The 16944-nt window shown below is 32.1% G+C and overlaps 1 protein-coding gene across 1 annotated transcript; it reads right to left on the bottom strand.

Moving 5' to 3' along the window:
- Positions 1-1078: 1078 nt before the first annotated feature.
- LOC127737660 (CCA tRNA nucleotidyltransferase 1, mitochondrial-like) lies at positions 1079-16550 on the bottom strand. The gene is made up of 8 exons (XM_052248521.1): positions 16470-16550; positions 14084-14477; positions 13768-13897; positions 12026-12152; positions 11006-11091; positions 5453-5560; positions 3942-4054; positions 1079-1823 (listed from the first exon to the last, which is right to left on the bottom strand). Exons 2-8 carry the CDS (start codon positions 14468-14470, stop codon positions 1398-1400), a joined length of 1377 nt encoding a protein of 458 aa, XP_052104481.1. The 5' UTR covers positions 14471-14477; positions 16470-16550; the 3' UTR covers positions 1079-1397.
- Between the last annotated feature and the right edge of the window lie 394 nt (positions 16551-16944).

The raw sequence follows: 16944 nt of genomic DNA, 5'->3' as shown, positions 1-16944 counted from the left end.
GGGCATAATTCTTTTAAAAATAATTGATCGGCACTGATTTTCGAACTCATCAAAGACATTGCTAATATAAACCTATGATTTAAGTTTCATAAAATTCTGGCAAGAATTGTACACATGAGAGCGTTAACAATACAGTTTTCCATATAATTAATGTTTCCAAGCAATATAACTCTATAAAAAAAAATTGATCAGCACTGGTTTTCGGACTCGTCCAAGACATTGCTGGTACAAACCTATGATATAAGTTTCATAAAAATCTGACAGGAATTGTACAAATGAGAGGGCTAACAATGCAATTTTCCATATAATTAATGTTTCCAAGGGGCATTACTCTTTTAAAAATAATTGATCGGAACTGATTTTCGAACTTGTCCAAGACATTGCTAATATAAACCTTTGATATAAGTTTCATAAAAATCTGGCAAGAATTGTACATGTGAGAGCGCTAACAAGACCGAACAGACGATATTTCTATGTCCCCCTCAAATCGTATACGAGGTTAAAGAAAATTTTTTAAAATGAAGAAAAAAAAATTGTAAACAGTGAAATTGGTCTGAAATACTTGGCCACTAGATATCGACACTAGATAAGTTTCACGATCAACATCACAAATTGGTTGACCGATATAAAGTGTTGGTATCTCACCATTTTCTTCGGAAAATGCCTGTACCAATTCAGCAATATGACAGTTGTTTTTCACTCGTTCCGTTGATCGATAATGATTGATATTGTCAGTTTTTATGGACTTCCCCTTTTTGAATTTACCTTGCAGTTTGGTAATTTTGTTATACTTTTTTCTCAACTCACTAGTGACATGTTTTCGCGGTCTTGGATCTTTAGATAACATTATAGTCATCTGATCTGTAATTTTTCAGATTGTGTCATATTCCTGATTGCAACATTTTGACTGAGTGTGGATTTGCATGGTGGGTGATGCATGCATACCAGGAGACAATAACCCTGTGTCAATGCTCCTAATAACTGGTTCCTTTTGGAGTTTATACGATTCCCTGTTTTGGTGTTTGTTTCCTTGATTTGAATATTTTCAATCGATTTACGAGATTTGACCATCAGTAAACTACTGTTGCCACAATTTAATGATGTATATATTAATAAAGTCACTAACTTTGTTTTTTAAGTTTTATACATTAGTCATAGGGATGAAAAAAATAACACATAAAAGTCGAAATAAGCATTACATTGTGGCATTGTAAAGCCTTAAACAATCATTGTTCACTACCAACTAGGTAACTAATTGGTTAATACATCTACAATAAAGTTGGTGACCCTATCATTCTTTTATATCATGTAGGGCTCCATTAAAAGGTCAGTTCAGCTACACAAAGTTACTGGTCTCTTTGTGTGAAATAAATTAAAAAATATTTGTATTCATTCTTTTATTTTCTCTTTTTAGAAGGAACTTTTTGAGTCACTATTTCAACTATCTCATCAAGATTTTCCAATAACTCCTCTTTTGTTTTTGTAAACATACTAAATTTCCATATTTGTTTTAATTCATGTAATGTTCCTTGAAATATTGGCCCTTTTGGGATTTGTCTATCTACTAAATCATAACCATTAACAGGAAATTTTGGCGATTCCCATTTCATAAACTGGTCCATGAGGTCCTTTTCACCTCTGTATTTTAAAACTTCACATATCCTTTCTGTTAATTTTGTCTTTTCACCAGGACTGTCTGTGAACAAAAATTGACAATATCTCATTGGATTATTGTCAAAGGAGTCTTTTCTGTGATTAACTATAAATGATCCTAGCTGTAACTCATCTCTTGATAGTTTAATTCTTCTGTTCAACAAATGCACCTATTAAGAAAAAAAGTTTTCAAATAATTTTAAATATTCAAATGTGTATAAATGTATACCGGTATGTTCAGCTGTTTTCTGTTAATTGGTTGGGTGTTGTCTCTTTGACACATTCCCTGTTTCCATTCTCAATTTTATTTTTTACAGAAGAAGCCCGCCTCTGGATGCAGGATTTTCTCGCTATGCTGAAGACCCTTTTGTGGCCTTCCGCTGTTTTCTGCTGATTGGTCGGGTTGTTGTCTCTTTGACACATTCCCCGTTTTCATTCTCAATTTTGTGTTAAACATAAATAATTCTTAATTGCAGAAATGTCACTTATAGTAAAGACATGTTAAAAAATAATACATTTTTAGGCAAATTAGATAAGTGTCAACATTAACATCTATGGATAATACATCTTACAGCAAAGAACCTTTTGTTTAAAGTCATATTAAACGAGTTTCCTGTAATTATAATGTTACGGTAATTATTGAACCACTGCATATGTAAATGTTTTGTTCCGACGTTGGAAAGTTCCGGGTGGAAAGAACTAACTAGCCGAAAAGTTCCGGAGGAACTTATTAACTAGTTACTTTGTTCTTCCTCTGGTTTAAAAGTTCCACCAGAACAAAGTGACTAGTTGAAAAGTTCCAACGGAACATATCAACTAGTTAGAAAGTTCCTTTTTGCCAAATTAGTCAAAACCAGAACTAACAAACTAGCCCAAAAGTTCCAACGGAACTTATCAACCAGGCAGAAAGTTCCATTTGGAGAATTGATGCAAAGTAAAAGCGCAACATATTATATTTGAACCTTTCAAAGGGAAACCAAGATACTGATTACAAAAGTCAAAAAGTTTCAACGGAACTTATCAACCAGTCACAAAGTTCCATTTGGAAGAATTGATGCAAAGAACCACATGAGGAGGGGGGTATTCTTCCCTCTCTTGAGGGTACTATGAATACTAAATTTGCATGATAATGCAACTTATTCCGTTTTATGTGAGCTATGAAGTACAACTTAAATTTTGCATATTTGTCCCCAAAGAAACCCCTTTCAGTGCGTTGGGTATTCTTGTAAATTAATGATTTGCTCTTATATATACTGATACTCATTTTTCCCTCTCTTTCTACAAAAAGGACGAAATATGGTATATTCGGAACGATGTAACTAGTTGTTCTGTTCCACCAGAACTATTCAATTAGCTACATTGTTCCGGGACTTTTCAACTAGCTACTTTTTTCCGGAACTTTTCGACTGCACTCGGAATAAAACAACTAGTTGAAAAGTTCCATCGGAACGAAATAACTAGTTGAAAAGTTCCGCCGGAACAAAGTAACTGACGGAACATAGTGGCTGTTACACATGCATGTATCCTACATTTAGTCCTCTATGCTCTTTTTAAAAAATTATTACAAAAACATAACTTTTAACTGACAAATAATATTTCATTCAACGGTAGTTGATAGAAAAGTTTGGGTTCTAATTCAGTTTCGGCTTTTGTTGCCGAGGTTTAATGATCGCCACAGAGATAAACAATCAATACAGAATCATGGAGTATGTGAAAAATAAGTGAGTTGATAGAGCTATGTTTATTCTGTTTTACACTTTTTTTCATGTGATTCCATTTGTTAATCTAACTTTGTCATAACATTTGTTAAATAATCTGTTGTATTAAGTTTTTCTTCAGAATCAATTAACACTATCTACCTTCCAGTTCATGTTTGTTTACATTGTACCTTTTCTTTCACCAAGTTTTTCTCTGCACTTGTGCTATGTGATTGTCAAAAGTGTAACGAGAGGTCTTGTTAAGGTCTGGTGATTGGTTGAGGGTCTAATCTCTACATAAACCTACCTGTTCATCATTTGCTAGCAATGCTACCAGTATGGTCATTGGTTGAGGGTCTAGTCCCTACATAAACCTACCTGTTCATCACTTGCTAGCAATGCTACCAGTATGGTCATTGGTTGAGGGTCTAGTCTCTACATAAACCTACCTGTTCATCATCTGCTAGCAATGCTACCAGTCTAGTCATTGGTTGAGGGAATAGTCTCTACACAAACCTACCTGTTCATCATTTACTAGTAATGCTTCCAGTCTGGTCATGGGTTGAGGGTCTAGTCTCTACATAAACCTACCTGTTCATCATTTGCTAGTAATGCTACCAGTCTGGTCATTGGTTGAGGCTCTAATCCCTCTGTTAAACTACATACAGTTTTATACTCTTCAATATCTGCTTTATCTGGTAAACCTGAAACAAGAACAGTAATGTTTATCTATCACTAGCACAAATGAATTGTATACTGAAAGGGCCAATAGTATCTGATCACCAATCTGAAAAACGTCTGAAAATAGAAATGTGAGATTGTTAAGATTTCGAGTAATTTTTCAGATTATTTCCAAATTAAATACTGTTTACAAACTTCATTTGCAGTCACTCCAGTACCTTTCTGATGTTTTTTAATTTTTTTTTTTTTTTATATATTGTTTTTCAAAGGTATGCAACAGCTACAGAACAATATAAGAATAACCAGAACAAATCTAAATTGACCACAAACAAATCATCTAAAAATCAGGACTACCAGTAGTAAATCAACTTTAGTTCAGTCTTTTCAGCTGAGGTAAGACCAGTTAGTACAAAATCTAATTACATGGGTATAATTCCTCAGCTTTACTACTTTCTACTATTGTTATCAATATCATTAATGTCTGTTTGTTTACAATAATGTACACAGTCACAGAAAGCAATCTTTATGGGCAAGTAAATTTGACTTGTACATCCTGCTACTAACATTAATCTTTAAAGCTAGTCCTGTTTAGGTTTTTGTCAGCTAAAGGCATGAAATAATTTAAGACCATCAATTACAAATGATGACTCATTGTAAGGGTTGTAGTAAATCACTAAATCATTTAATATAATTAGTGGTGACAGTTTTTCTTTTAAAATAATTGTTATAAGTACTTCTATTCCTTGTTACTTCATTTGTTTTCCACTCACTCATGCAAAGCTCTGACTCCTTGTACTGTTTTGACTATCCAGTTTGGTCTATTCCATTATATAAGCTAATTAACCTTTGTTTTGGTTTTGAATTTTTCATTTATACTGGCTTTGAGCAACACTGCAGAGACATTTTAAAATGTCAATAAGCTTATTTTGTGCAGTAGAATTGGTACCGTTAATAATATCAATAGACTTGGCATTACAACATTTTAAAATGTAAACCAATGAAATGATTGTAGTGCTTTTTACATTATAAGTAGTAAAGCAATGTAATGTACAAAAAATGTAACTATACATGATCTTAACTTCTTAAGTGTATTTGTAACATTGTGAACTCAAATCATTGATATAACCTGTACATTGTTTTCTCTGTTTACCTCTATATAAATAAACTAGAATACTGTTCACCAACATTCGTGCAATACTCTTTTATTTAATGGCAAAATTTACTTTTTAAAGTACAAGAACATCATGTTTTCCTACTCATGACATCGTTTCCCAGTTACACCACATGAAAGATAAGGGATATTTCATGAAGTGTTTATTTTTTTCTACAGCCTTTATTCAGTTTCTATACAATGACAAGATATCAACCTATGTACACTGTATGGTTCTGATGAAAAGTGGATAATAACAATAGATATTTACCCATGTAAGGTCCTAAGTCTAACTGAAGCATTGTGGGTAGTATGTCTCCTGCATGGTTGCCACATAATATCTTCTTCAGTTCCATCCATATTCTCTCACCAGATATTACTACAGAGAAAATTATATTTTTTTAATAGCTTTGGATGTACATGAAGATGTTAGAAATATATAAGTTCTATGATAAGACAATACATTTATTTCAGTTTTTTTTTTTTAAATACTTCCCAATATCTAACTAGAGGCTCTAAAGAGCCTGTGTCGCTCACCCGCATCATCAACAATGGCCACTTTTTAGTAAAAATCATCATTAAAGGGGAATAACTCTATTCAGAGAACTAACAATTTCAGTCATGTTCATGTATTTGTAGATTTTATCCTGTTGATCATTTTTCCTTTTTAAAGTTTCTATTTATCTATTAGATGATAGGCATAAAATGTTAAAAATTATCATTAAAGTGCAATAACTCCAATAACGAGTCAACTGGATCTTGTCTTGCTTATCATTTGTGCTATTGAAAGTTTCTATCTATCTATTACAGTTTTCAAGATAATAGGCAATAATGGGAAACAGCATCATTAAAGGGCAATAACTTCAATAAGGAGTTGACTTACAATTTCGGTTATTCTGACTCATTTGTAGATCTTGTCTTGCTGATCATTTTTGCTATATAAAGTTTCTATTTATCTAATATAGTTTTTAAGATATTAGGCAAAAACGCAAAAAATTGGTAAAAATCGTCGTTATAGGGCAATAACTCTAATAAGGAATCGACTGAAGATTTCGACCATGTTTGACTTATTTGTTGATCTTGTCTTGCTGATTATTTTTGCTTTTTAAATTATCTGTCTATCTATTATAATTTTCGAGATAATAGGCAAAATTATCAAAAAATGGTTAAATTCATCATTTAAGGGCAATAACTCCTATAAGAAGTTGTCTGACAGTTTTGATGTAAATAAACAATAGGTAGAGCTCAACATTTTAAACATTTTTGTCCCAGCCAGATTTTCTCTATTTAAAGCAGTTTTCAAAATAATAGGCAAAACTTGCATTTTATCCCTGTCAGCCATCTTGGTTAGTAGGCGGGTCATCAGACACATTTTTAAACATGATATCCCAATGATGATTGTGGCCAAGTTTGGTTAAATTTGTCCCAATAGTTTCAAAGAAGATTTTTGTAAAAGTTAAAAGTGATGAGAAAAGCTCAATTGGCCTTTTAGGCCAGGTGAGCTAAAAATTACCCCATAACAAGTTACTTCAAAAATTACACTTAAATGTACAGCATGCAGTATGTTTGTCTACTAAAGATTTAAGATGTATCTGACCAAGAAAAATCAGCTTGGACTCAAATAATTGTGCATGTCCAGTAAGTTGCAAAGACTTGGCAATTAGTTTCTTTGTCTTCTATAGAATAATCAGCGAAGGAATTTTCAATGCCCTAAAATTTGTATGTGTTGTAGTTAATATCTGTTATTTCTGAAAATTAAATAAATATGATATCCCATGGACCTGTAAGATTGATAATGAAAACAAAAATAAATAAATGGAGAATGTGTCCATGGGACACAGATGATGCCCTGCTTGCATATAACGTTGTAAAGGGACATAACTAGAGAACCGTATAAGTGACGCCACCCAAATTTGAATTTGATCTGAGTTTTTTGTGGTAATAAGCATTGCGTATAAAATTTCGTTAATGCAAACTTAAGTTAGCGAACAGAACCAATTTTGGGACGTACGGACAGATGTACAGACTGACAAGGGTAAACCTTAATACCCCCTCCCCTATGGTGGGGGCATAAAAAATCATATATTAATATAAGATAAAGATATAAGCTAATTTTTTTATAAATTTGAAAGATTTCAGAAGCATAATTCAATTTCACATCATTATTCTGTGCCCATGCACATACTTGTACTTGTGTAAACATTGTGGTTTTGTTAATTTTTTTCTATGATAGAACACCACACACTAACATGTGTCATTAACATTTCATATCCATGAAATTGGGGTCAAAATTATAATTTGGCATAAAATTTTAAAAATAAAATGCTTCGCTGGGGCGCAGCTTGATACGACCGCAGAGGTCGAACCCTGAACAGTTGGGGCAAGTATGGACACAACATTCAAGCTTGATACAGCTCTGAATTTGGATTGTTATTAAATATTTGACACAGCATAGGTTTCTGACACAGAAAGAATGTGGTCTAAGAACTTGAATTTTTTTAATTTACCTATTATGGTCCAATGTCCAAAATCAAAATACATGGTTAGATTCAGCATATCAAAGAACCCCATATTTTCAATTTTTGTTGAAATCAAACAAAGTTTAATTTTGGACCCCAACTTGGACAAACTTGAAAACTGGGCCCATAATCAAAAATCTAAACACATGTTTAGATTCAGCATATCAAAGAACCCCAATAATTCAATTTTTGCTAAAATCAAACTAAGTTTAATTTTGGACCCTTTGGACCTTAATGTAGACCAATTTAAAAAACGGGACTTAAAATTAAAAATCTAAATACACGGTTAGATTTGGAATATCAAAGAACCCCAATAATTCAATTTTTGATGAAATCAAACAAAGTTTAATTTTGGACCCTTTTGACCTCAATATGAACCAATTTGATAGCGGGGCCCACAAATAAAAAATCTAAATTCATGGTTAGATTCAGCATATCAAAGAACCCCATATATTCAATTTTTGTTGAAATCAAAAAAAGTTTAATTTTGGACCCCAACTTGGCCCATAATCAAAAATCTAAACACATGTTTAGATTAAGCATATCAAAGAACCCTAAGAATTCAATTTTTGTTAAAATCAAACTAAGTTTAATTTTGGACCCTTTGGACCTCAATGAAGACCAATTTTAAAAAATGGGACCCAAATTAAAAATCTAAAAACACGGTTAGATTTGGCATATCAAAGAACCCCAATAATTCAATTTTTGATGAAATCAAACAAAGTTTAATTTTAGACCCTTTTGACCTCAATATGAACCAATTTGATAGCGGGGCCCACAAATAAAAAATCTAAATACATGGTTAGATTCAGCATATCAAAGAACCTCATATATTCAATTTTTGTTGAAATCAAACAAAGTTTAATTTTGGACCCCAATTTGGACCAACTTGAAAACTGGGCCCATAATCAAAAATCTAAATACATGTTTAGATTCAGCATATCAAAGAACCCCATATATTCAATTATTGTTGAAATCAAACAAAGTTTAAATACTGGACACTATCTTGGACCAACTTGAAAACTGGGCCCATAATCAAAAATCTAAACACATGTTTAGATTTAGCATATCAAAGAACCCCAAGAATTCAATTTTTGTTAAAATCAAACTAAGTTTAATTTTGGACCATTTGGACCTTAATGAAGACCAATTTTAAAAAATGGGACCCAAATTAAAAATCTAAAAACACGGTTAGAATTGGCATATCAAAGAACCCCAATAATTCAATTTTTGATGAAATCAAACAAAGTTTAATTTTAGACCCTTTTGACCTCAATATGAACCAATTTGATAGCGGGGCCCACAAATAAAAAATCTAAATACATGGTTAGATTCAGCATATCAAAGAACCTCATATATTCAATTTTTGTTGAAATCAAACAAAGTTTAATTTTGGACCCCAATTTGGACCAACTTGAAAACTGGGCCCATAATCAAAAATCTAAATACATGTTTAGATTCAGCATATCAAAGAACCCCATATATTCAATTTTTGTTGAAATCAAACAAAGTTTAAATACTGGACCCTATCTTGGACCAACTTGAAAACTGGGCCCATAATCAAAAATCTAAACACATGTTTAGATTCAGCATATCAAAGAACCCCATATTTTCAATTTTTGTTAAAATCAAACTAAGTTTAATTTTGGACCCTTTGGACCTTAATGTAGACCAATTTAAAAAACAGGACCCAAAATTAAAAATCTAAATACAAGGTTAGATTTGGAATATCAAAGAACCCCAATAATTCAATTTTAGATGATCAAACAAAGTTTAATTTTGGACCCTTTTGACCTCAATATGAACCAATTTGATAACGGGGTCCACAAATAAAAAATCTAAATACATGGTTAGATTCAGCATATCAAAGAACCCCATATATTCAATTTTTGTTGAAATCAAACAAAGTTTAATTTTGGACCCCAATTTGGACCAACTTGAAAACTGGGCCAAAAATCAAAAATCTAAATACATGTTTAGATTCAGCATATCAAAGAACCTCATATATTCAATTTTTGCTAAAATCAAACAAAGTTTAATTTTGGACCCTTTGGACCTTAATGTAGACCAATTTGAAAACTGGACCCAAAATTAAAAATCTAAATACACTGTTAGATTCGGCATAACAAATAAATAAATGTGATCAAAGATTTTACAAATCTAATGCGCCATACTGTGCAATTAAAGATTACTTCTTGAAATTTTTCAATATTTGAAATTTGAAAAAAAAATAATATTTGAAGAATAATTCTTTTTAATTTCTGAAATCTGAAATGAGAAAAAATTGACCCCCCACAATTTCTTTTTATCCCCCCCCCTTTTTTCCCCAAAAAAATTCTTTCCCTCAAGATATGGTCATAATCTCAATTCAAATTTCCAATGGAGTTGGCAACCATAATTACCCATTTAAATTTACCATAGTGCTAACTTAATCTATTTTATAATAGAATTAAAAATATAGTGTCAAATCTTTCATATGGATTTTTTTGTAAAAAAAAAAGATGCAACATTTGCAGATATTTTTACTGGTCTTCCTTTATAAATATGTATTTCTTTAAACATAATTTAAAAGCAGTGTAAGGGAAGTAACCAAAACGTTGTATTTGGATTACCTCCCTTACACTGTTTTAAATTATCTTTATTGTTCATTAACCATTACTTTATACATAATTTAAAAGCAGTGTAAGGGAGATAATTTCAATGATGTATTTGATTTATCTCCCTTACACTGCTTTAAATTATGTTTTGTACTAAAGTACTTGTCCATTAACCAGGACAACCTTGTTTTTCCCCCTTTTTTGCCCCTAATTCCTAAACGGTTTGAGCCATAACCCCCCAAAGCAAATCCTAACCATCCCTTTGTGGTATGGAAACTTGTAGTATAATTTCAGAGAGATCCATACACCGTTCCACAGTTATTGTCTGGAAACTAGAAAATGCTTATTTTTGGCCCCTTTTTGGCCCCTAATTCCTTAACTGTTGGTACCATAACCCCCAAAATCAATCCAAACCTTCCTTTTGTGGTATTTAACCTTATGGTCAAATTTCAAAAAGATCCATTCACTTAAACTAAAGTTAGAGTGCGAAAACCAAGGTGTCCTCGGACGACGACGCCGGACGACGACGACGCCAACGTCATACCAATATACGACCACAAAATTTTTTGCGGCCGTATAATTAGCTATGCAATGAATTTGTTTACTATGTTTCAAGTTGATGTTACCATAACTTCATGGTAAACTAATTTAACCAAAAAAGTTTAAACTGAAAATGTACTAATTACACACTTAATCACCAATACTTACTTTTCATACCACTAGCATTCTCTTTGATGGCTTTAAGTGTGGATTCTTCATGGTCATTAGCTTTTACTGCTATTCTTCCATAAAACCTTTAACAAAGGATAAACTTATATAAAATGTGACAGGTATCATAAACATTTTCACTTAAGATCAATAATCTTAAATGTAATAGTTACCTTCAATGATGGTGCATATTCTAGGAAAGCAAAATCTCAGTACAACATCAACAACTGATGGCAACATGGCAACATGCATTCGTACACATATCAGTAGATCAATTTTGTTATGTTTCAACTCCTTTCCACCTTCTGATAGTATTGAGCATTCACGAATACAAGGCACGATCAATTGATTGTCAATTATCAGGCAAATAATGAATCTGACAATATAACTGAGATGTACGTCCTACTTATGTTGCAAAGTTGTACGTTAGTTGGAGATTAATACATACAAGGTATTTACCTAATTTTTAAATTCTCTGACAAACATGACATATGAACCTCCACCTCCTCCAAAAAGCTGATGTACAAACAAACAAACGGCAAACAAGATATGGTCCAGATAGCCTGATCGGTTCAGGCACAAAATGTGGTGGAATTCAACCAGTTTTACTTGCACATAAACGTTGCCCTTTTTCTATCTAGACCATATGTATACACATAATTTATTTGCTATTGGAAATTCCAAAAACCAATCTTATAAATATTCTGAAGTGGCGTGAGATAATTTCATAAGTTCTGTTCAATTTAAATGTAATCTATAGAAATAGTTAATTGACAAACTTTCCAATGTTAAAAAATGGTTAAATTCCAAGTTTTGCTATGGAAAACCCTAAAAATAATGCTGTTAAAATTTAATTTAGAACTGCATAATTATACACTGTAGGAAGCAATATAGTCAAGTTTTGTTCCATTCCTATAAATACCCTAGGAGATTTTGTGTTGACAAGCTTTTATAACAAAACACGGTCTCCAAAAATCTAAGGTAAAAAACCGAATAGAAAATCTTTACGTTTAATACTACCTGAAATATCGTAGAATCCGTAAATAGTCTTCTTGTATCCTGGATACAGGATCCCCTACAAATGCAACTCTCCTGTTTTTTAGGTCCTCTACACCATTAAAATAATCATATATTGTTCCATCAAAACCTGAAAAATACAAAGGAGATAATTCATTAAGGTGAAATAGAACGTCCATATTAGCTAAGTCTTAGAATAGAAAAGATACTTTAACTGATCTTACAAGTAAGTATTTTAAATATCTTTAATGCAAGATAGTGCCAACAACTCTACAAATACCTAATTATCAGCAAAGATGTTTTGTTTTGTTATCTGTGTACAATTCTGCTCTTTACAGTTCCTTCAAATTTAGAAATAAGTATACTTTAATCTACCTTTAAATGAAGTTCACATAACATTTACTCTTTGATATTGATTATGTAATCAGAAAGTGAAAGGACAAACAAAAACATTGAAAAACAAAAACACAAATAAAACAGGAATATATATGTCCATAAGACACCTTGCCCTGAATACACTGTGATATGTCACTGTTCAATGAACCATGAAATTGGGGTCAAAATCGTAATTTGGGATATAATGTAAAAGGTCTACTTCACAATGAACAAGTGTGCTATGTTTCTAGATGATGTGACCACATCTTTAAGGAAAACTACTTTAACCTTAAACTGAGAATGTACTTATTTCACTAGGAAGTGAAATTAGTGCATTCTCAGATTAAACATTTTTTGTTATGCAGTTTTCCATGCAGTTGTGGTCACATCAACTATCTTTATATGGTGAACAATGAAATTGAGGTCAAAACTTTAATTTGGTATACAATTTTATTAAAAGTTCACATCATAATGAAAATGTGTACAAACTTTCAAGTTGCTGTGGACACAATGTCATTAAAAACTACTGTAGTGTAACCAAAAACTTTAATCTGGTACAGGACAGACTAATCCATAAACTGATGCACAAACAAAAAATCATAATGACCTCCTACTACCGTAGGCAGAGCATCAAAATTCACTTAAACTAAATGCAAGTACCTTTGGACTTAGGTAATACTACTGTCAATCAAAGCAAAGGCAAACTTTTGCTAACATAATTCGAAAGTCCAGCCCTATGCCAATTTTGCAGGACAGCGGCAAGTCCAGTATTTTCAAAAATAGGTGCAGAGAGGCCCACTTAAAGATTTGGCCTAGATACAAAATAGAAAAGGGACAGTTAAAAATCATAAAAATGTACTACAAAAACAAAAGTTTTAAGCCATATCAGTAGGGGGCATCCTCAGGACACTAGTAAATGTATTTCAGTCTTAAAAAGTAGAAGGTCCTATAACAACAACACTTTAAAAAGTTGTTGTCTTCATTTATTTTCTTTTTCTAATATTTTCCTAGGAGTAATCAACTTCTTATCAGACATTTTGAAAATCAACTTATAAACATAACATTCACATTGACAGATAGAGTCTCTTTTATTGGCATCTGACCTCACGACCCTCTTGAACAACAACTTACATAATATATACATATTTCTTCTTATAGGAACACTACATTGAGAGTCAAGTCCTTCTTTTAACAACAAATAGCCTACTATATAATAACTTAGGAAAACAACATTAATAGTCAAGTTCCTTCTGTTCGCATCTAACTGCCAGTCCTTGGTATAAACATGTACATGTACTAACCTAAAAATATAGCATTGATAGTCAAGTCCCTTCAGTAAGCATCTAACTATCAGTCCTAGGTATACTAACCTAAAAACATTGCATTAATAGTTAAGTCCCTTCTGTTAGCATCTAACTGCCAGTCCTTGGTATACTCAACCTCGGCACGGCGACCATCTGTAACCACATCAATTCTTAAAGTTGTCACTTCAAAGTTTTCCTAAACAAAATAAATAACATACCTAGAATACAAAAACTTTATCTATGTTGCCAATAAAAATCATATATAAAACTGTCTATAATGACAATTGTCAGTCTGACTTTCATCTAGATTAAGCTTGTTAATGTTATTAAGGTAATTTTTATACAGAGGCTACGAACTCTGTGTTTGTATAGAAGACATTACCTTATCATTTATTCTAGCTGTGATCGTTCCATGCTTCTCTCCAGAATCATTAATCATTCGAATTTCTTCAATATTAAACATCTCTTTCATCTGTGTAGGTGTGGCTGTTGTAGCAAAGTCAATGTCATGTGGAATCATGTCCAACACCAAGTCTCTAACTGCCCCTCCCGCTATCCTCAATTCATGGTCATATTTATTAAATATATTGACCAGAGTATTCAGCTCTGAAGTTAATATAGATTGGAATGCTGGTGATTCTAACTTCATTGTTTTTAGATTTCCACCTCGATAATAAAACTTTTTGCTTATTCTTGTCCAGTTACGCACTGGTAAAAGTTTAATTGTTCTCAGAACATATATAGTAGTTAAATTTACACTTGGTGTCATCTAAGGCCTGTCATAAAAGAGAGAAAAAAAACAAGATTAGCAATATATTGTTTTAAATAGGTGAACATGCAATGATTATGTATCAAAGAAATGAATATATATATACACAATGCCCTTCGACAACATGGCAACCTTAAACTTTTTTTGGTTATCGTTTTTAAACATGATTTTACACAGTGTTCTCCCCAGAAATTTTTTAAGGTGCAAAATTTCAAGGGCGCATAACTCTATTTTAGAGTGAACTATTGTGACCTGAAGCAATCGGTCATAAATCATTACATGCAATAATGCACAGACAGTATTAATAAACATGATAAAGAATAAGAATATATATATGAAATAAATTCATTTTAAACACAAAAAGCATTTATATCACAGTCAATTAAATAAGTCAAAATGTATATATAGTTCAAGAAAAATCCTCATGTTCTTCTGGGCCTTCCAATGCTGAACAGCTTCAGAAATATTTATTTCTCCATCTCTGTTCCTTCTAGAGATATAGTAACAAGACAGTTTGTAATTTTGTTGGACAGCCTTTTCCTCAGTCTTTATTCTCTTTTGGGTTGAAAACATCATCTGCCTTTCCCTTAACCCATTTTTTCTTTGCAAAAAACATGTTGATTCAGCATTAAAATTGATTATGTTTAAGATGTTTGGTATACAACTTTTTAAAACAAAAAAAAATTGTAATGAACCAGCTGACCAGTGTCCGTAGTTTGACATTACGCTACATGTACTTTTAATCTGGTGGTGGATTACTCATTGATTGAGGTGCTCCTTTATTGGAGGAAGATATGGAATACAAGTTACAAGTTACAAGCTTCCGTGTGTATAATTGTCAAAACGTTTCTTTGGCAGGTAGATATAAACGAAACTTGACAAATTCTTCAAAGTTAAAACCAGTGAAATTCTTTACTAGTAACATTATACAAATGCTGCAGTGATTCCGTACATATATTTCCCGATGGACGAATTAACGATCGATGTTAAAAAATTATTTTATTTCTAAAACGTGACAGTTGACAGACGAATTTTACTTGCAAGCAACAATTTTTCACTTTCTAATAAAATAAATCACTCCTCGTTATCTTTAATAAAAGTTTATTTTACTTTTTTGACGTACAAATACTCTCATTCATAAATTTCATCGTAAATTTCTTTAGTAATGTGTATTCAAATTTATCACGTGTATTCATCATGTTCATTGGTCGTGTTTAAATAGATTCTTCTCCTCGACCAATGAATTAATTCGTTACTTAAATAGCCAATTATCGCACACAGACGATGCGTAAATACAATGTATTTGCGATTAATTTCTTCAATTTTTGCACTGAAGTTTTTAAAAACTTTTATTTTCTACTAAAAATATCTATCTTCTTGATGATCATTTACGCTATACATGTAACATGATTAGATGGTCTGATAAGGCTGGAACAGGTAAATCAGAGACTTTTGCTAGTTATCAGTTATTGCGCAACATTGACCGACCTATCAGCGGTAATCAGCAACTTGACAATTTTAACCAACATTTTTAATTAAAATGTGAAAATTAACACGCTTCTGGATCAAGTATTAAGGGACAGCGGCCAATTAAGGCGCTGCGGGATCAACGAAAATATTTTGAAGGCGCTGCGGGACTGCAGCGTCATATTGGCCTGGGGAAAACACTAGTAGCTGTTACATATACATATCATAAACACAAGCATGATAAGCAGCAAATGATATCTTGTAAATATGTATCTGATTGAACCAAGAAGAAGTATTAATTTCCGGCAAAGTTTTTTTTCTGATTGCCGAAAAAAATGATGACAAGTAAATAAAAATCTGCAAGCATAATAATTTATCCACATGTCACTATGACTTTGTTTGTCTCATACTGTTAATGTTATTTAAAGAAATTTATATTCATGAAAAGTTTCTCTACGCTATTGAGAAGATTCTTAACGAAATCCCAGATAAAAAAAAATAAAAACTATCCGTCTTTACAACCCAATATTACCTATTTGAAATACTTTGATATATGTTGCAAGTTTAGAAATTTTTGTTCGATGTAAAACTTAATTTTGTATGTGAATAACGGACACCTACGTTATTAAACGTTTTGGTGATTATAATAAAGTTTATTTCTTCAAAATAAAGAATAAAACAAAATCGGTAAGATCAGAAATTTCCGACAAACACTCCCAACTCAAATATCATCCGATTGACTGAAGTAATCACTGGCGCTTGGGGAATTGAAACCGTATCGAATAGCAGACAATGCTACCTTTAGCTGGGACATATGTTAGTCATGTTAGTTATACCAGAGACATATATACATACAGTATGTGTATATATTATGTCTCTGGTTATACTAGACCCTTTTCATCTCAGTTCAAGATGGGAGTCAAATATGATACATATTTGTGGACTGGGACCAATAGATAAACGTAGTTGCAGAGACTAACTGCTATGGATAAATACCTCAGATATAG

Source organism: Mytilus californianus, unplaced genomic scaffold (genome assembly GCF_021869535.1).
Source record: "Mytilus californianus isolate M0D057914Y unplaced genomic scaffold, xbMytCali1.0.p SCAF_4, whole genome shotgun sequence".
In the NCBI taxonomy this organism is placed as follows: Eukaryota; Metazoa; Mollusca; class Bivalvia; order Mytilida; family Mytilidae; genus Mytilus; species Mytilus californianus.
The sequence above is the reverse complement of the archived record's forward strand: the minus strand, read 5'-3'. Positions and strand labels throughout refer to the sequence as shown.

Bases quoted from the DNA above. Each gene is read 5' to 3' on its own strand.
- LOC127737660 (XM_052248521.1), bottom strand. From the start codon at position 14,470: ATGACACCAAGTGTAAATTTAACTACTATATATGTTCTGAGAACAATT. The intron at 12,153-13,767 runs GTTAGTATACCT...TGTATTTTTCAG, and splicing joins TATTAATGCAATGTTTTTAG to GTTTTGATGGAACAATATAT. The intron at 5,561-11,005 runs GTAAGTATTGGT...TTTTCTCTGTAG, and splicing joins GAATGCTAGTGGTATGAAAA to TAATATCTGGTGAGAGAATA.